Here is a 20,932-nt window from a genome sequence, read left to right on the forward strand (position 1 = left end):
GGAAAGATCGCTAGTTGCTAGGCTAATTTATACAATGTAAAATGCCAAAGCCTTGCGCTAATAACATTTGCATGTTGTATTTGTGGGGAAAATGTGTCTGTGTTTGTCTGTGAATGCTGCGAGTTATAGTGAAGCTGATTTATGTACTTGTTTTTCAAATTGTCTCTATTAAGACATGTTTAATGTGTGTTTAATGTGTGTTTTGAATCAAATAAACTTTACAACACTTCACATAAACATCTGCTGCCGACTAGTGTTTTGGAGGTGTAACTGCAGAGTGATACAGACACATCGCATAAGTAAAAATGCTCACAACACCATATGCAACGTGCGTAGGCTACGTGCGTAGGCTCTATGCACAACCATAAATCCCCTTTTACTGTCACTGTTCTAGCTCCATACTCTTATACTGTTTTCCCTCTGGAAAAAGCCAGCTGACTGCAGAGCACCAGGACCAGAGTCAGCACATAACCCCTGTAAAACTAGGGCAGATAAAAGAGTAGCCGATTTATTCTGTCATCTAACTTTTGGCGCAAAGCATATGGCCTATAAGTATTGTTGAATGCTTCCTTTAAATTGAAGTCTAATTAGGAAACTTATTCCTCCTCTTCCACCAGTGAGCAGACATGTCTGTTCCACAGCTGCTCCTTGAGACTCTGGAAGAGCTGGGCGACGATGACTTCGAAAAATTTAAGTGGTACCTCTCCATGGACATCTTGGAGGGCTGCAAACCGATTCCTAAGTCCCGTCTGGGTAAGGCACCCCGAACAGACACTGTGAGCAGGATGACAGAGAACTACAGCAAAGAGTCGGCTGTGAAGGTCACTGTTGAGATCCTGAGGAAGATGAGAAACAACAACGCTGCTGAGAAATTAAAGAACAGATATGCAGGTGCAGTGGATGATAAGCTTCATGAACACACTTCCTCCTCATCCTCTTGAGGGTCGCGGGGGGGCTGGAGTCTATCCCAGCTGACATTAGGCGAGAGGCAGGGTACACCCTGGACAGGTCGCCAGACTATCGCAGGGCTGACACATAGAGACAGACAACCATTCACACTCACATTCACACCTACGGACAATTTAGAGTTACCAATTAACCTAGTCCCCAATCTGCATGTCTTTGGACTGTGGGAGGAAGCCGGAGTGCCCGGAGAGAACCCACGCTGACATGGGGAGAACATGCAAACTCTGCACAGAAGGGCTCCCACGCCCGGGATCGAACAGGCAACCCTCTTGCTGTGAGGCGACAGTGCTAACCACCACACCACCGTGCCGCCCCTTAAACAAACTTAACCTTTTTTTTTTTTTTTTTTTTTTTTTTACATGTGTATGATTCTCTGCATCTGTATCTTTTTATCTGAAGGGGAAAATAGCTAAACCCTCTACCTCCTCCTCTGCTCTAGCACCTCCTGCAGCTCCCACCACAATGTCAGCTCAGCATGGAGGTGTGATAATCGCTCCGACAGTCTCCGGTAGCACCGCTGGGACATGGATTATAACCGTCAATAAATAAACCAATGAAAAACAACCAGACTGGGATCAGGGAACACACACTATCTTGAAATAAGTGAGGGAGCACCAAGTCTCTCACTAACTTTTTGCTGAGCCCCTTTTTGTTCGGAAATGTGGATAGACTCTCACACACAATTTTCTTTGTTTTCTTCATAGCTAGATCATGACATTTGTTATGAATTATTTGTTTGGACATTAACGTTGATGAAACTGTGAGATATGAGTATTGTTGTCTTTTCTTCATCCAAAAATCAAAATAGTGCTCTAATGGTGACTTTTTCTGGCATTACTGTTACACATTTATTTCTGATATCATTTGACTTTTCCAGTGAAATGAGCAATAATAAATGCCTCCAGTCAATATGTGTTGTGGGTTTGATGACCATGCACAAAAATCTACACTTTAGAGAGGACGCTGTAAATGTTTGTCTATTTATTAATCTAGTGAGAAATACTTTGTGGCTATTTCTAGGTGACTTTCCAGAGAATCAAACTGATGTTGCGGTCACACTCTTCCACCACATCCTCAGTCATCGTTCCTGCTGCGCTGGCATCTTCTTGCGCAACCCTGAAACCGAAACTAGAATGTTAGCGCCATTTTCTTTACATTGTTTCTCGGGTGTACATCTGTAGGCTGTCGGTGACACGGTAAGTTGGGTTAAAGTGCTCATTTAAAGTTACTTTTGGCTCTCTGGTTCCGCTGTGCAGCCAGCTGCTGAGCTGGTTACACACACTCAAATGAAGTTACAGCAGAAGTTTGTGAAACATGACGGCGCCTGTTTCCTCTTGTTGTAACCATGTTGACTGTGTCGTTACCTGCAGGTTTGTCCTTTCAGCAGTGAAGTTAATGGTTGTTGCTCATTATTGCACCGCCGAATTAGTTGTCGTCCGTTTGTCCACAGATGTTAATGACGCTGTAGATGTTTAGAGAACAAGCCGAGGTTAAAGTCATCACCAGTCACTCAGATCCAGATGTGGCTCCATTACTGTTTTTAAATTATTTCCGCTTCAGCACTTTCTCTTTAGGAACGCGTTATAAAGGGTTAGTTAACTGTAATTAATGGCTCCGTTAACGTTTATGACTTGTGTTGACTAATTCTTTAGGCTATAGATTAGTCACTGTTTGCTTTACTTAGAGTAAGTTGTGGGTTGCCAGGTTGCAGAAAATCCCCCTTTTATGCCTGCTGAATATATATATATATATATATATATATATATATATATATATATACATTTTTTTATTTTTTTTTTAAGCAGGAGTACTTTATGGGGGAACTCCACTGATTTTACACATGAAGATCAGTGTAGTCATTATCATTGGGATTTTATTATTCAAAATGAAACTTGAAAAAAATAATAACCTGGATGATGCAATCACTTGAACTTGCACTATGGGAAATGTAGGATCCACAGGTTGTGGGGTTGTAGTCATACTTTGGACTAAAAGTCAGGATATCATTCAGTTCTATCTGCTTCAGTTTTAATCTTCTTTATTTTTTTTTTAAATTAACTTTGTACGCAGGGTTTGAAATTGGCACCAGCCCAGCCAAATGCCGGTAAAATGTGCAAGTGGCTGCTAGATTTGCTTCACACACCTGCCAAAAAAACAACAACAAAATAATAATTAAAAAAAAAAATCCAAACAATAGATATCTATGGAGTGGCTGATTCATTTTGGAATCCATCAGCCATAGTGGTAGGTGCACAAAAATTGAATTCCCAACCCTGTTCTTATGCCTGTGGATATTCTCATTCATCCAGGTCATAGTTATCTCAAGGCAATTGAGACGCTTTGCCACTGAAACATTCACTTATAGCCTCTCTTTTATGGGGTGCCGTTTGTAAAGTGTCTCACGCTGAAAATAACATCAACATTTTGTCACATTTAGCTTCAAACAATGTTTAAAAAAGTATTGTGATTTTTTTAACATCACCTTTTACCACATTTACAGCAATATTTGTTAACTTAGAAATATATTAAATAATATATTAAATAGTTAAATCTAAATATTAAATGTGGCACCTAAATGTTAAATGTTAAATCTAAATATTAAATCTAAATCTAAATGCTAAATCTAAATCTAAATCTAAATGTTAAATCTAAATATTAAATCTAAATGCTAAATCTAAATCTAAATATAAATGTTAAATCTAAATATTAAATCTAAATCTAAATCTAAATCTAAATGTTAAATCTAAATGTTTTGGGTGAAACTAAATATTTAGCTAATATGCAAATTCACACTGCCAGTCACCGGAAGTACCAAAATAAAAGCTCGAGATGGTCAGACTGTTTATAGAATCAAATAACGAATTAAAACCAACTTATTGGGGGAAATGGGCACTTGAACATACATTAGCGTGATAATAACTACCTAAAATAACAAGAAACGTGTTTGGAGAAATTTTATTTGACGTGTACTTTGAGTTGTTAGTGTCCCTTCTGAGGGATTAACAACCTAAGATAAGCTAACAACCGTCAGTTCTTAGCCCCGTTAGCAGTGTCTGTAATGACTCATTAACTCTTAAACGGTCCGTGAAAAAAATATTTTCTTCCAGCGGATGTCTTAGTTCCAACATGATTGAGCTAGCAAAGCAGTTTTGTGGTGCGCTGTGTGGTAGTTTGTCAGTTTTGGGAAATCACGATGTCTCGAAAGGACCAGTGGCCGCAGCAGCACAGCAATCAGGACGCCATCTGTTAAATGTCTCCCATTGTCGGATACGACATTAAATTCCAGTTAGCTCAATCATGTTGTAACTAAGACATCCGCTGGAAAAATATTTTCTTCACGGACCGCTTAGAGTTAATGAGTCATTACAGACACCGCTTAACGGGCAAACAGCTAACAGTTAGCCTCGCTAATCTACGATAACCATGTTATTAATTTCAGACCGTGATAGTAATGTTTGTTCAGTCATAGTGTTTATAGGCTTTACAAACACCAGATTAGTCTAAACGGTGATACAGTGACGTGAAAAACGTGAGATGTGCATATATATATGTTGCTAAACTCCGCTGGTTTTCTACCCGGAAGTATTTGTAAACAACAAGGTGAATCCCTCAGAAGGGACACTAACAGCTCAAAGTACACATCAAATAAAATTTCTCCAAACACGTTTCTTGTTATTTTAGGTAGTTATTATCACGCTAATGTATGTTCAAGTGTCCATTTCCCCAGATAAGTTGGTTTTAATTCGTTATTTGATTCTATAAACAGTCTGACCATCTCGAGCTTTTATTTTGGTACTTCCGGTGACCGGCAGTGTGAATTTGCATATTAGCTAAATATTTAGTTTCACCCAGAACATTTAGATTTAACATTTAGATTTAGATTTAATATTTAGATTTAACATTTATATTTATATTTATATTTATATTTAGCATTTAGATTTAACATTTAGATTTAGATTTAGATTTAATATTTAGATTTAGATTTAACATTTAGATTTAGATTTAGCATTTAGATTTAGATTTAATATTTAGATTTAACATTTAACATTTAGGTGCCACATTTAATATTTAGATTTAACTATTTAATATATTTCTAAGTTAACAAATATTGCTGTAAATGTGGTAAAAGGTGACGTTAAAAAAATCACAATACTTTTTTAAACATTGTTTGAAGCTAAATGTGGCAAAATGTTGATGTTATTTTCAGCGTGAGACACTTTACAAACGGCACCCCATACTCTTTGGCGTTTGAGCAGCTTTATAAAACTCTTGAACATGTAATGGCTCCTTAATTAGCAAGTTGACTTTACATAGACGGCATATCTTTTCAGTTTCTCCTGACATTGTGTTGTTTGGTTTGTTCACCGCTCCACGACATGCGCGTTAAGGCCCGAACATACTCGGGCGAAACATAAGCGGAACGTACTCCGCGGAGGTCCGCGCGGACTCAAAACAGACGTCCGCAAGCCCTGTGCGCGCAAAGCTCAGATTTTACGACCGCGCGCACCAGTGACTGCTCGGCATGTATTTTTCACATCGCGGGGATTTTTCACGGACATTTTTACAGGAAACTACAACACGTAAGTGCGCTCGACTATGAAAGCCTGAATGACTGCGGACATTCCTGGCGGAGTCCGCTCCGCTTATACTACGCCTGAGTATGTGTCGAGCGGGCAGAGGCGTTGATCCCCCACCCTCCGCTCTGTCGCTAAGCAGCCTCCCTCTGTCTCCTCTCACTCAGCCTCGTTCAGCCTCGATCTCGTCAGCATGCTCCACACACGTGCTGTCTCCCCCCCCACACCTCGCGATTGCATCGTCATATAAAAAAGACATCGTGAAACAACCCTACCTGACGTGCACCTCCCCAGAACTGTAACTACATGTTGCGGTGACGTAGACCTCCTGTCTGTCGCTGTATACTGACACCATTTCCCTCAGTGGCAATGGAGCTTGTATTTTAGCTCACAGATACGAAACAATAAATTGTGAAGACAATAAGCCTCTACTAAAATAGTATTTTAAGTCTGGTGTGTGATCTGTCCTTCAGGGATAATAATAATAATAATAATAATAATAATAATAATAATAATAAATTTAATTTATAAAGCACTTTTCATTTTTTATGTTTTATACTCAGGGATTTATCCAGGTTTTATATGAGAAGAGGGAAAGATCGCTAGTAGCTAGACTAATTTATACAATGTAAAATGCCAAAGGCTTGTGCTAATAACGTGCAAATTTGTGGGGCAAATGTGTCGGGATAAACACAAGTGTTTGTCTGTGAATGCTGTGAGTTATAGTGAAGCTGATTTGTGTACTTTTTTTTCAAATTGTCTCTATTAAGCCATGTTTAATGTGTGTTTAATGTGTGTTTTGAATCAAATAAACTTTACAACACTTCACATAAACATCTGCTGCCGATTAGTGTTTTGGAGGTGTAACTGCAGAGTGACACAGACTCACTGCAGAAGTAAAAATGCTCACAACGGCATATGCGACATGCGTAGGCTACGTGTAGGGATGTCCCAATCCAGCTTTTTCACTTCCGATCCGATACCGATATTACAGCCTTGAGTTTTGGCCGATACCGATACCAATCCGATCCAAGTGCATATTATACATATTCACTTATTTTGTTGTCACTCATGTTAGAAAAGGTTTGATCAAGCAATATTACGCTAACAAGAACAACTACTTAATCGGGTTAGTTAGAATGATTCACAACAGTTGGTATGAGAAACTGACCTGTTTATTGTTAACAGGGTTAAATAAACAAACTTTAAATTTGAACATTAACATTAAATAAAAAATATAGCTGGTTTGCTTTGGCTGCTTTGGCCCCTTAATAAATAGAAAATAGATCAACACAAGAAATCTTTAAAATGTCTAATATTGAAATTAAAATAGCAGCAAGACTCCACACACTTGTGCTTTGCTCCCCTAATAAATAAAAAAAAGATTAACACCACAAGACATTGTTGGCATTTAACAAACAATGCAGCCTTTCCTTTTCAGTTATTTTAGTAGAGTTTTTGTAGTCCATCCATGGCTCCAATTTCACTAATTGTGCCTAAAACAATGCCATCAGTGCTCTTTACTTAAACAGTAAGAGTGTAAACCAAATAAAAATATCACTCTCAAAAAACCAGAGCAGAAAACAAATAGTTAGTTAACTAAGTTGACCGCTACTCTTCCTACCCTCTGTGTGTCTGCCATCTGCATGCTGGCCTGGTGGATTGATAGTAAGAACTGGAGCAGATCACTGGAATGGACTGCTTGACTCGCAGAGCGCTGGGCTGGCCGGAAAACTGGGAGCGCATCCGTGAAAAACTGGATCGGAGTTCTTGGATCGACATTTTTCCATGCAGTCCGATCCGATGCCGATGCCCGTTTTTTGCTAGTATCGGCGGCCGGGACATCCCTAGCTACGTGTGTAGGCTCTACGCACAACCATAAATCCCCTTTTACTGTCACTGTTCTAGCTCCATACTCTTATACTGTTTTCCCTCTGGAAAAAGCCAGCTGACTGCAGAGCACCAGGACCAGAGTCAGCACATAACCCCTGTAAAACTAGGGCAGATAAAAGAGTAGCCGATTCATTCTGTCATCTAACTTTTGGCGCAAAGCATATGGCCTATAAGTATTGTTGAATGCTTCTTTTAAATTGAAGACTAATTAGGAAACTAATTCCTCCTCTTCCACCAGTGAGCAGACATGTCTGTTCCACAGCTGCTCCTTGAGACTCTGGAAGAGCTGGGCGACGATGACTTCGAAAAATTTAAGTGGTACCTCTCCATGGACATCTTGGAGGGCTGCAAACCAATTCCTAAGTCCCGTCTGGGTAAGGCACCCCGGACAGACACTGTGAGCAGGATGATTGAGAGCTACAACAAAGAGTTGGCTGTGAAGGTCACTGTTGAGATCCTGAGGAACATGGGAAACAACAACGCGGCAAATGAGTTAGAGAACAGATATGCAGGTACAGTGGATGATAAGCTTCATAAACATACTACTTAACCCTTTTTTTTTTTTTTTTACATGTGTATGATTCTCTGCATCTGTATCTTTTTATTTGAAGGGAAAAATAGCTAAACCCTCTACCTCCTCCTCTGCTCTAGCACCTCTTGCAGCTCCTGCGGCACCTCCTGCAGCTCGGGTATTGCCTCCTGCTGCTCCTGTGGCATCTCCTGCAGCTCCTACCACAATGTCAGCTCAGCATGGAAGTGTGATAATCGCTCCGACAGTCTCCGGTAGCACCGCTGGGACATGGCATATAACCGTCAATAAATAAACCAATGAAAAACAACCAGACTGGGATCAGAGAACACACACTATCTTGAAATAAGTGAGGGAGCACCAAGTCTCTCACTAACTTTTTGCTGGGCCCCTATTTGTTCGGAAATGTGGATAGACTCTCACACACAATTTTCTTTGTTTTCTTCATAGCTAGATCATGACATTTGTTATGAATTATTTGTTTGGACATTAACGTTGATGAAACTGTGAGATATGAGTATTGTTGTCTTTTCTTCATCCAAAAATCAAAATAGTGCTCTAATGGTGACTTTTTCTGGCATTACTGTTACACATTTATTTCTGATATCATTTGACTTTTCCAGTGAAATGAGCAATAATAAATGCCTCCAGTCAATATGTGTTGTGGGTTTGATGACCATGCACAAAAATCTACACTTTAGAGAGGACGCTGTAAATGTTTGTCTATTTATTAATCTAGTGAGAAATACTTTGTGGCTATTTCTAGGTGACTTTCCAGAGAATCAAACTGATGTTGCGGTCACACTCTTCCACCACATCCTCAGTCATCGTTCCTGCTGCGCTGGCATCTTCTTGCGCAACCCTGAAACCGAAACTAGAATGTTAGCGCCATTTTCTTTACATTGTTTCTCGGGTGTACATCTGTAGGCTGTCGGTGACACGGTAAGTTGGGTTAAAGTGCTCATTTAAAGTTACTTTTGGCTCTCTGGTTCCGCTGTGCGGCAGCCAGCTGCTGAGCTGGTTACACACACTCAAATGAAGTTACAGCAGAAGTTTGTGAAACCTGACGGCGCCTGTTTCCTCTTGTTGTAACCATGTTGACTGTGTCGTTACCTGCAGGTTTGTCCTTTCAGCAGTGAAGTTAATGGTTGTTGCTCATTATTGCACCGCCGAATTAGTTGTCATCCGTTTGTCCACAGATGTTAATGACGCTGTAGATGTTTAGAGAACAAGCCGAGGTTAAAGTCATCACCAGTCACTCAGATCCAGATGTGGCTCCATTACTGTTTTTAAAGTATTTCCGCTTCAGCACTTTCTCTTTAGGAACGCGTTATAAAGGGTTAGTTAACTGTAATTAATGGCTCCGTTAACGTTTATGACTTGTGTTGACTAATTCTTTAGGCTATAGATTAGTCACTGTTTGCTTTACTTAGAGTAAGTTGTGGGTTGCCAGGTTGCAGAAAATCCCCCTTTTAGGCCTGCTTATTTTTTTTTATTTTTTATTTTTTTAAAAAAACAAACAAACTAGAAATAGGTCTTTATGGGGGGATTCCACTGATTTTTATACACGAAGTGCAGTGTAGTCATTATCATTGAGATTTTAATACTCAAAATGAAACTTGAAAAAAATAATAACCTGGATGATGCAATCACTTGAATTTGCATTATGGGAAATGTAGGATCCACAGGTTGTGGGGCTGTAGTCATACTTTGGACTAAAAGTCAGGATATCATTCAGTTCTATCTGCTTCAGTTTTAATCTTCTTTCTTATTAACTTTGTACGCAGGGTTTGAAATTGGCCCCAGCCCAGCCAGTAAAATGTGCAGGTGGCTGCTAGATTTGCTTCACACACCTGCCATAAAAACAAAAAACAAAATAATTAAAAAAACAAAACAAAACAAAACAAAACAAAAATAGATATCTATGGAGTGGCTGATTCATTTTGGAATCCATCAGCCATAGTGTTAGGGGCACAAAACTTTAATTCCCAACCCTGTTTTTTATGTTTCTCAACTTTATTAAAGAGCTATATTTAATAGCTGGAGTGCCCATTTATTTTATCAGGAAATCTGTCAAGTGTACTTAAGTTTTTGCATCAAAATAAAATAAAATATAGGAAATAATGGCACAAAAAATCACCTAAAAATAAAATACAGGCATTTATTTATTTATTTTGCTCTCTGGTGTGTCTTTCAGTGACAACATTCTGGTGTTTTCCTCATGTCACTCTTGAAGGACAGGAAGTTGAAACTGAAAAGAAATGGCACTCATAAAGAGTGACACAAAGAAAAATGTCAGAAGACTCTCAGTGGAAAAACACATCAGAATGAACAAACAAAACAAAATAAAGTAGGATCATTTTTAATGCCTGTATTTTATTTTATCAGTGGAATTTTTTGTTTCCTTTTTCCAATGCCAAATATTATTTCAGATGCACTGTCACTGTTCTAGTTCCATACTCAGACTGTTTTCCCTATGGAAAAGGCCCGCTGACTGCAGAGCACCTGGACCAAAGTCCATTTATACATGACTTGTTAATGTTTACTGTTGAATGGCAACCATTTGTTCATGTCTCATTATAAATGTGGATGTCCATAGTATTTGCTGGTTGGGTATTATAATTGCAGATGGTTTATTTGAAAGAGATGAACTCATGAATGATTTATACCAACATTTGCTGCTGTGTATGATATTAGAAAGTAGAGCTGGGTGACATGGAGAAATTCAAATGTCAAGATTTCCTACCTCAATATCAGTATTGTGACAATATTACAGAATAGATTATTAGTGCTTTTACAAAAATATTTTTACAGTGAGAATTTGATAAATAATCATCAGGTGTGTGTTAAATGACTGAGTGTGTAAAGGCAAATTACAGAACAGTCTGGTATGTTCAGAAAATTACACCACTTTACTGTAATGCACCTTTTAAAACCAGGAAGAGACAACATATATGATATTATCTAAAAATCTAAGATGAAAGATGAAACCCAAAAGTTGTTCTAATCAATGCTTTTACCTGATCTGTATTAGCGTCATAGGGTAAGATCCAGCACATAACCCCTGTAAAACTAGGGCAGATATAGGAGCATTAATTCTTCCTCTAACTTTTGGCAACAAAGCATATAGCCCACAAGTATTGTCAAATGCTTCCTTTAAAGGTCATATGTAGCTGTTTCATCAAAACAAATTAAAAAAAAACAAAAAAACAAAACATCCATAGAACGTCTTCAAAGGTGTAGAATTAAAGTCTAGCTGCCGAAGTATGGCGTTGTCCCAGCCCTATCTGTCGCAAATTCTAGCCGACCAACGGAGAAGCAAAACCAGAATCAACTTTGGTTCAGCTTTTGATTGTTGGTGTCAGCTGAAGGCAGAAAAAGGGCTAAAAAGCCACTCAGAGGTTGCCACTTTCCTTCTAATGTTTGCTAACTAACGCAGCAGGGTTGTAAAAAGATATATCTGCTGAATATATCTAATATCTAGTAAAGACGAACTAGTAATGACACTGCACCTAGATGAAATATGTTAAGAAAAAGTGAGGATGATGGTTAATTTCAGACATTTTAGCAAGCTCTCTAGAAACAGCGTTTTTGGGACTCCGGTTGTAGAGTTGTCAAATTGTGTCGTAAAAAAGTACATCTACTGAATATACCAAATATCTAGTACAGCTGAACTATCGTGTTATTATTATTTTTATTATTGGTGGGAAATTATAACAGAGGGCGGCAAGGTGGTGTGGTGGTTAGCACTCTCACCTCACAGCAAGAGGGTTGCCGGTTCGATCCTGGGCGTGGGAGCCCTTCTGTGCGGAGTTTGCATGTTCTCCCCGTGTCAGCGTGGGTTCTCTCCGGGCACTCCGGCTTCCTCCCACAATCCAAAGACATGCCGATTGGGGACTAGGTTAATTGGTAACTCTAAATTGTCCGTAGGTGCGAATGTGAGCGTGAATGGTTGTTTGTCTCTATGTGTCAGCCCTGCGATAGTCTGGCGACCTGTCCAGGGTGTACCCTGCCTCTCGCCCGTTGTCAGCTGGGATAGGCTCCAGCCCCCCCGCGACCCTCTAGAGGATGAAGCGGTTAGAAGATGAATGAATGAATGAATTATAACAGAGGAATGTATTTGCTGTTTTAATATCAAAAACAAATATCATGTCATGTTTTTGTGTGTATACAGGATGTTGTTAAATCAGGGAATCCGTGTGTCCACCACGGCAAAGGATCCTAATTGACTAATTATGTTAGCATTAGTGACGAGTAGAGCTAAAAATGCTTTACGGAGATTGTTAGTGTGTTTCGGGGCGCACAATAGAGGATTCATGATTATTATTATTTTTAATAACTATACCACAAAAGACTCTTCACTTGACATCGCTGTCTCCGGTGTCTGTCGTTTACGAACCTGGCAACCTGTAGAATTGAAGAGTGGAGCGAGAGCGGGCGAGTGTGAGTGCGACACCTACTGACCAGGAAGTATGAATCCTATATCTCTCACCTTTAAACTGAAGACTAATCAGGACACTAATTCCTTCTCTTCCACCAGTGAGCAGACATGTCTGTTCCACAGCTGCTCCTCGAGACTCTGCAAAACCTGCGCAAAGATGACTTCGAAACACTCAAGTGGTACCTCTCCATGGACATCTTGGAGGGCTGCAAACCAATTCCTGTGGCATCTCTGGAGAACGCACCCCGGACAAACACTGTGAGCAAGATGATAGAGAGCTACGGCGAAGAGTCGGCTGTGAAGGTCACTGCTGCGATCCTGAGGAAGATGGGAAACAACAACGCTGCAGATGAGTTAGAGAAAAGATATGCAGGTGCAGTGGATGATAAGCTTCTCAAACATACTTAACCCTTTTTTTTTCTTTTTTCTTTTTCTTTTCTTTTTTTTTTTTTTTTACACATGTATATACTGATTCTCTGCATCTGTATCTTTTTATCTGCAAAAGGGAAAAACAGCTAAACCTTCTACCTCCTCCTCTGCTGTAGCACCTCCTGCTGCTCCTGTGGCACCTCCTGCAGCTCCGGTGGCACCTCTTGCTGCTCCTGCCACAATGACAGCTCAGCATGGAAGTGGGATAATCGCTCCGACAATCACTGGTAGCACCATTGGGACACTGAATATAACATATAAATAATAAACTAATGAAAAACAACCAGACTGGAATCAGGGAACACACACTAGATTTTAAATTACTGGTGTGATTGACATTTACCTATGTACAATTACACGCTCCCAGTAAAAAGGAAACATTTACACGTTATACAACCTGCGGAAGTCTTCCAGCTCTCATGTGCCATTTCAAAGAATATTTGCCAGCCAGTACAGTTAGAGGGCCCAGACACACCAAACCAACATCAAAGAACCAGTGGCGATGAGGACCGAGTGCTGCGCCACTTCATGTCGCCTGTGTCTTGCACCTGAACACACTGCAAAGACTACAGCCAACAGCCAACTAGCATGTACATTCTGCGCCTGCGTGAGAGGAAATAACTCCACAACAGCGGGCGGCAGAAGTCAGTAATCATCACTGAAAATGGAAAATCTGAAAAACAGACATGACGGATTCAAGACAAGCCAGTTACCATATTAACAACAACCCTGTGATGAAAGAACAAATTATATTTAGTTCAATGATTACCAGCTGTTTCTCCCACAGAGCTCAAAGGCTAGAAATAATCTCATTTTATATAACAAGTTTGTTTCAAGTTTGTCTTCTCGTGCACTGAGCTGAACTACCAGTCACACAGGTTTCATTTACTGACGGGCTCTGCCACCAATTCAACATGCTGAATCAGCTGAAAAACTTGCAACATGGCCGACTAGTGCTAAAGGTGCGGGACACTGCAGAAACCACAGCGACAGATTCTCACCGACAGCCCTACATTCACCCATGGCTGACCTTCGGTTTCGTGTGTCGGGGCCCTTAGTCTCTGTATGTAGCACTTCAAAGCAGCACACACACATTTGATACATGCTTGTTAAAACATGATCATGTGTTTGTCGTAACTTCTCCTGTGAAGTTTATTTAATTACAACTGTGTGATCGTACACCAGCCTCCACCTATGGGTGGTGTAATGATGACCATATCTATTACAATGATGTGACACCAGGTCTGGCAGAGTAGACATTCCCCTTTTTGGTGCTGTTTTTAAACCAAGTACTCTCAGTACATTTTAACGGAATTTGTATTTAAACTTAACTACAAAATGGTTTTTAAAAAAATAAATAAACAACAAAACGAGCAGTGTTGCCTTTTATTTTCTACACGCCAGCTGATGAATATTTGTGTTCTCATCGCACCCTTTGCTCTCTCACAGAATGTATCAGGAGGGCTCGACATGAAAATACTTTTTTCATATTTACAATCCATAAGCGTTCAGTCCTGTGCAGGAAATGCTGTCTCTGCCAGTAACAATGAGACTATTACAGAGTAAATACAGTTTTTTTTATTGCTTTAAAAAACATTAATGTGTTAATATTATAAATATCTCAAGCAGTATAAAGTTAAAGTGGTAGTAGTATTCTACATGTTCCAGCACATTTAAAGGTGTTGGTCCTGACATTTAAGCTGTGGCGTCACCTCTGCAGGTCCTTGTCATCTCCACCTGTTGTCAGCAGGTGGAGCCACACTGATGTGACGTCAGAGTACTCTTTTCACAGAGTTAAATAGACAGAATTGAGCCTGTGTGAAACAACTGGACACATGCAAAACACAATCTGAAGTTTAGGTTCATTTTATTTATTCTCATTTGATGTGTTTGGTGTTTGTTTCCTTTTAAATTTTTAGTGGAACATATGAGAGATATCTTTAAAAACTGTCGATAACTGTCGATACTGTTGGGAATGAGCTCATCAATTATTTTATCAGTTCAGTTATTGCGACCTCCTACATGTCACATTGTGGATGGCTGAATGAACTTCTGATGGCTGTCTGCTCTCAGCTTTAGCGCAGCCAGTGTCGTCTCATCACATATTGCAGTTATCATGCCTGATAGAGGGACAAGGACTCTTGTTGGCTTTCAGTTTCTAACTTCTTAGAAATTTCTTTAACAAAATGGAGTGATGTGCATTCTTACTGTCTTTGAATTCTTTTTTTATCTTGTGTGTTTCTGATAGAACTTTGTAGAAATTAGTGTTTAGCAGTCTTTGTATCAAGTTTACCTGTGAATATGTCAAAATGTCAATACTAAATATCTGATAACTTTAACTACAGGACACTTAGTCTTTAGAGCTCACAAAGAGAGACACAGTCAGATGAAAATGTAATTTTTCTTGTGGGAACATCTCCTTGTGGTTATCAGATGTGCTTTGTCTCATGCTTACATGTGAGTTTTAATGGAGGAACTTAAACTCTCAGTCAGTTTTGTTTTCTGTAACATGAACTTGAACTCATGTGTTCTTGTGATTTGCAGTTGTGAAAATTCCTGCTCACAGCGTAAGACAGAAACTAAAAGTCGTCTTTAATCACCACACAATGCTGCTGCATCTTCAGTAGATTCACTTCTGTCAGGACAACTGTCTAATTACTGGAGCCACGGTAAGACATTCACTCAGACATTTAAGAAAACAGCCCTTACTAACTGTCTGGTCTTACTTGAGCTATGAAAAGGATGCTTAAACATCATAAAAAATGACTTCATCACCATTATGTTATTTACCTTTTTGTCCTGGGGTGATTTTCACGATCCTGAACACAGGATTTTTATAATTGGAGAGCCATTTTAATAAGACCCTGGTCTGTCAGATCTTTAATACTGAGCATTTAACAAGCAGAAAAGGTACTTGCTCTACAGTGATATGCAGATGTTACATACGTGATTTGTTTAGGCATTTTTGCCATTTGATATGAGATATAAACAGCAAACAGGAGAACAGAAAGCAGGACAACATGCAACAATGACCCCTTGCAGTCATTTTACAGACATTTGGTACTATGGGAAGTTATATTAAAGGGACAGTTCTCCCCAAAAATAAAAACATATCCATATTTCCCCTCCTACCTATGGTGCTATTAACAGTCTACTGTAGATTGTTTTGGTGTGAGGAGATATCAGCTGTGGAGATGTCTGTCTCAAAGTGCCAAAAAAGTCCTTCATTGCTCCTTTAACATTGGGGGGTTAATCTGGAAACAAATGTTTCCTCTTCCACCAGTGAGCAGACATGCTGGTTCCACAGCTGCTCCTTGAGACTCTGGAAGAGCTGCGAGACAATGACTTCGAAACACTCAAGTGGTACCTCTCCATGGACATCTTGGAGGGCTGCAAACCAATTCCTAAGTCCCGTCTGGGTAAGGCACCCCGGACAGACACTGTGAGCAGGATGATAGAGAGCTACGGTGAAGAGTCGGCTGTGAGCGTCACTGTTGAGATCCTGAGGAAGATGAGAAACAACAACGCTGCAGAGAAATTAAAGAACAGATATGCAGGTGCAGTGGATGATAAGCTTCATGAACACACTTAACCCTTTTTTTTTTGCTTTTCGTTGTTACACATGTATGTACTGATTCTCTGCATCTCTATCTTTTTATCTGCAGGGGGGAAAACAACAAAACCACCTACTGCTGCTCCTGTAGCACCTCCTGCTGCTCCTCCTGCTGCTCCGGCCACACTGTTGGATCAGCTACTGGCACAACCACCCTGGGAGGGGGGAGTACGCATTGTATAGCCCCTTTTCCACTGCACAAAAAACCTGCTGATGCTGACTATAATCTGGTTTTTAATGTAATAAGAAGGTTATAATCAGCATTCACACCCGGATCAAATGACCCTGCTGTAATCATGGGTATTTATAGCCCCTTAACCAGCAAGATACAATGACGCACCACCACAAAACACTACTGGTCTCCACCCAAACAGCTCGCAACCCTTGATCTAAATCAGTCTGCACTCTGCACTGAGTTTGAAAGAGAGACTGAATAAGTCAGAAATATATACACAAAGAAATAACATTTTCAGCAGCTTCCAGTCTGCTTTCTGCAGTTTATTTACCTTTTTTTCTGGCCTATTCATGATGCTGAAACCTCCAGTTCTCATTTCACAGAGAAAAACAGACCAACTTGTGGAACTTATGTGAGATAAAAACTGTTGATATCAAATCAATACAGTTTAATATCAATAAATGAGTGAACAAGAAGCTGCTGTTTCCTTTTTTATTACATTTAATGATGCAGGTACAGCATGACTGTGTTACTTTTGCTGGATTTTTTTTTTGCTGAAACAATAGCATTGTTTAATAACAGTTCCAGATGTTCATCAGATATTTTATCACTTCAATTATTGCGATCTCCTACATGTCACATTGTGGATGGCTGAATGAACTTCTGATGGCTGTCTGCTCTCAGCTTTAGCGCAGCCATTGTTGCCTCATCACATATTGCAGTTATCATGCCTGATAGAGGGACAAGGACTCTTGTTGGCTTTATGTTATTAGTTTCTAACTTCTTGAAATTTCTTTGACAAAATAGAGTGATGTGCATACTTTCTGTCTTTGAATTCTTTTTTATCTTGTGTGTTTCTGATAGAATTTTGTAGAAATTAGTGTTTAGCAGTCTTTGTATTAAGTTTACCTGTGAATATGTCAAAGTTTTAAAACTGATTATCTGATAACTGCATACTACAGGACTCTTAGTCTTTAAAGCTCACAAAGAGAGACACAGTCAGATGAAAATGTATATGTCCTTGTGGTTTTTAAACATGGTTTGTCTCATGCTTACATGTGAGTTTTAATGGAGGAACTTAAACTCTGTATGTCAGTCAGTTTTGTTTTCTGTAACATGAACTTGAACTTGTGTTCTTGTGGTTTGCGGTTGTGAAAATCTCTGTTCACAGTGTAAGACAGAAACTAAAAGTCGTCTTTTATCACCACACAATGCTGCTGCATCTTCAGTAGATTCACTTCTGTCAGGACAACTGTCTAATTACTGGAGCCACGGTAAGACATTCACTCAGACATTTAAGAAAACTCATTAACTGCGGTCTCACTTGAGCTATCAAAAGGATGCTTAAACATCATAAAACATGACTTTATCATCATTTTATTATTTATGTTTGTCCTGGGGTGATTTTCATGATTGTTTTCCAATATTTATCATCAGCGTAGCTTCTTGTGTTTTGTGTATGATTCCTTTGATCCTGTAGCTAATGATCAATTAGTTTTCTTCTGTGTATTTTTATAATTGAAGAGCTATTTTAATAAGACCCTGGTGTGTCAGATCTTAAATACTGAACATGTAACATACCAAGCTGAAAAGGTACTTGTTTACAGGCATTTTTTGGTTGTTTTAGGGATTTTTGCCATTTGACATTAAACACAGGAGAAGGGGAAGCAGTGTAACATGCAACAACAACCTCTTGTAGTCATTTTACAGACTGTTTGCACTAGGAAAAGTTATATTAAAGGGACAGTTCACCCCAAAATGAAAAATACATATTTTCCTCTTACTTGTATCGCTATTTATCAGTCTAAATTGTTTTGGTGTGAGTGGCTGAGTGTTGGAGATATCGGCTGTAGAGATGTCTGCCTTCTCTCCAATATAATGGGATTAGATGACACAGCAATGTGTCTTCCCAAAAATCTTGATAGTCAAGTCAAAATAATCCACAGATCCACAGTGCAGTGATCAGTTTCATATAGGAACTAGTACTTTCCACCAAGCTACACTTGCTTAACAAACTGCAGGCTAATCTGCAAACTGAAAGCTTCTTATTCCTCTTTTCAGTGATCAGAAATGCAGGTTCCTCTTCTGATCTTAGACACTCTGGATGAGCTGGGCACTGATGACTTCAAGAGGTTTCGGTGGAACCTCACTCAGCCAGTGCTGGACGGCTGTCAGCCCATTCGTAAGGGCCATCTAGAGAATGCAGACAAGCAGGACACCGTCAGTAGGATGATAGACAGCTATGGTGAAGAAACAGCTGTGAACATAACTGTTGAAATCCTGAGGAGGATGAACCACAACAACGCTGCACAGAAGTTGAAGCAAGCATATGCAGGTGGAGTAGAACTTTATTTTTGCAGTTTCTCTCAGGCTGATCTGTCAGTCACAGCTTCCATCTACAGGTTTATTCAGCTAAAGCCTTGTTTCAGTTGGAAATGACTCTTTTTTTTCTGTTTTTTATTACCAGGTGGATCAACAGGTGGATCAACAGCTGCACAGAATACCCATGCTACACCTCCCTCCTCCTCCTCCTCCTCCTCCTTGGGTTTGACTCCTGCAGCTGGTGCTTCAGTTTGTGCCCAGGGTAAAAGTGTTATTGTGGCACCCAGTATCTCAGGCACCAGCTCTGGCGTATCATTTAACATGAATATAAACACAAAGTAACGGATTATGTCGCTGATGTTGAATGGTTTTACATCTCAATAAAGTTTTAAACAAATTGTTCATGTTACTTGAAAGTGTCTCTGTTATGCTGAATAGCCCTTATTAGAGGGGTTTCTTTTTTAAGTGAGACTATGTCACATTTGAAAAAAGACATAACATAATCTTTCTCTTACTCCATTTATAGACAAAACGACACATGCTGTTATGTTTATTTGAATCTTGATAGCACTGTTAGCATCAGAGCACTTTCTCTATCGTTCCCAAATAAATCATTAAAAGATTTTTTACTACAGCAGCAGCAGCACTTTTTGTTATTTTAACATTTTTATTTACTTATCTATTCTTTATTTATTTCTCTTTATATATATATATACACATATTTTTATTTTTGTTATTTATTCTTTTATTTATTTAACTTTACATATACTTATTTTGTTTTTTTATTCTTTTATTTATTTCTCTTTATATATACACATTTTTGTTTATTTATTTATTTCATATTTCTCTTTAGAATATACATTTTTATTTTGTTATTTATTCTTTTATTTATTTCTCTTTAGAAATACACATTTTTATTTTGATATTTATTCTTTATTAATTTCTTTTTATATATCCACATTTTTTCTTATTTATTCTTTAATTCATTTCTCTTATATATATATATATATACATACATTCTTATTTTGTTATTTATTATTTTATTTATTTATCATGACATATCCCTATTTTTTAATTTACTGTTTTTTTCTTTCATTTATTCCTCTTTATATTTTCACATCTATTTTCCTATTCTGTTACAGATATGATCTTTTTGTGGCACTGCTATGATTCCATGGTCTAGTGGTTTGGTCTGATTTTATTAAGTGTGCCTTTTAGTAATTCTATTGGTGCCATTAAAACTTAAAAATTGATCACACTCAACAACCCTCTCCCACATCGTAGCTCAAATATTTGGCACCATCTAGTGTTTCAATTGGAGACTGGCTCCAAATAGAAATAATTGCTCAAGTGCTCAAGTATATTGCATGATTTCACAGAGCATTGGGCTGAGCTATAATTTTTCCTCTGGAGATCACAGAATTTTTTTTTTCTTAATGCAAACTACAATTGATTTATTAAAAAATAAAAAGAAAAAAGAAAGAAGAAGAATATTACAATAAAACTGCTACTCAATTTAGCTACTCTATAATTCAAATAATACTCAAAACCAAAATTTCTGAAAAATAAATAAATGAATAAATAAAACCCATATGTTATATTTAACACTATTGCTTTTTCATATTTACTTTATAAACACTTTATATATATCCACATTTTCATTTTGTTATTTATTCTTTTATTTATTTCTCTTTAGATATCCACATTTTTATTTTATTTATTCTTTTATTTATTTTTCTTCATATGTACATATATATATATATATATATATATATATATATATACATTTGTATTTACTTAATAATTATTCCATTATTTGTCATTATATAATTTTTATTTTATTTATTCTTTTATTTATTTTTCTTCATATATATATATATATATATATATATATATATATATATATATATATATATATATATATATATAGATATATAGATATATATATACACACACACACATTTTATATATTATATATTTTTATATATTT

At 38.2% G+C, this 20,932-nt stretch overlaps 1 protein-coding gene across 4 annotated transcripts; it reads left to right on the top strand.

Annotated features, from left to right (window-relative positions):
- The first annotated feature begins 622 nt into the window (after positions 1–622).
- Positions 623–19,344, top strand: LOC125885611 (caspase b-like). Of its 4 annotated transcripts, none has more exons than XM_049571279.1 (3): positions 623–701; positions 16,200–16,389; positions 16,498–17,097. In XM_049571279.1, the coding sequence occupies exons 1-3, from the start codon at positions 627–629 to the stop codon at positions 16,626–16,628; spliced, it is 396 nt and encodes a 131-aa protein (XP_049427236.1). In that variant the 5' UTR covers positions 623–626; the 3' UTR covers positions 16,629–17,097. The 4 variants fall into 4 exon arrangements, with proteins under 4 accessions (XP_049427236.1, XP_049427235.1, XP_049427234.1 ...); XM_049571278.1 differs by lacking the exon at positions 623–701 and adding an exon at positions 14,498–15,501 and having other exon boundaries at positions 16,116–16,389; positions 16,498–17,098; XM_049571277.1 differs by lacking the exons at positions 623–701; positions 16,200–16,389; positions 16,498–17,097 and adding exons at positions 15,413–15,501; positions 18,682–18,955; positions 19,088–19,344.
- The last annotated feature ends 1,588 nt before the right edge of the window (positions 19,345–20,932 follow it).

Source organism: Epinephelus fuscoguttatus, linkage group LG3 (genome assembly GCF_011397635.1).
Source record: "Epinephelus fuscoguttatus linkage group LG3, E.fuscoguttatus.final_Chr_v1".
NCBI lineage: Eukaryota > Metazoa > Chordata > Actinopteri > Perciformes > Serranidae > Epinephelus > Epinephelus fuscoguttatus.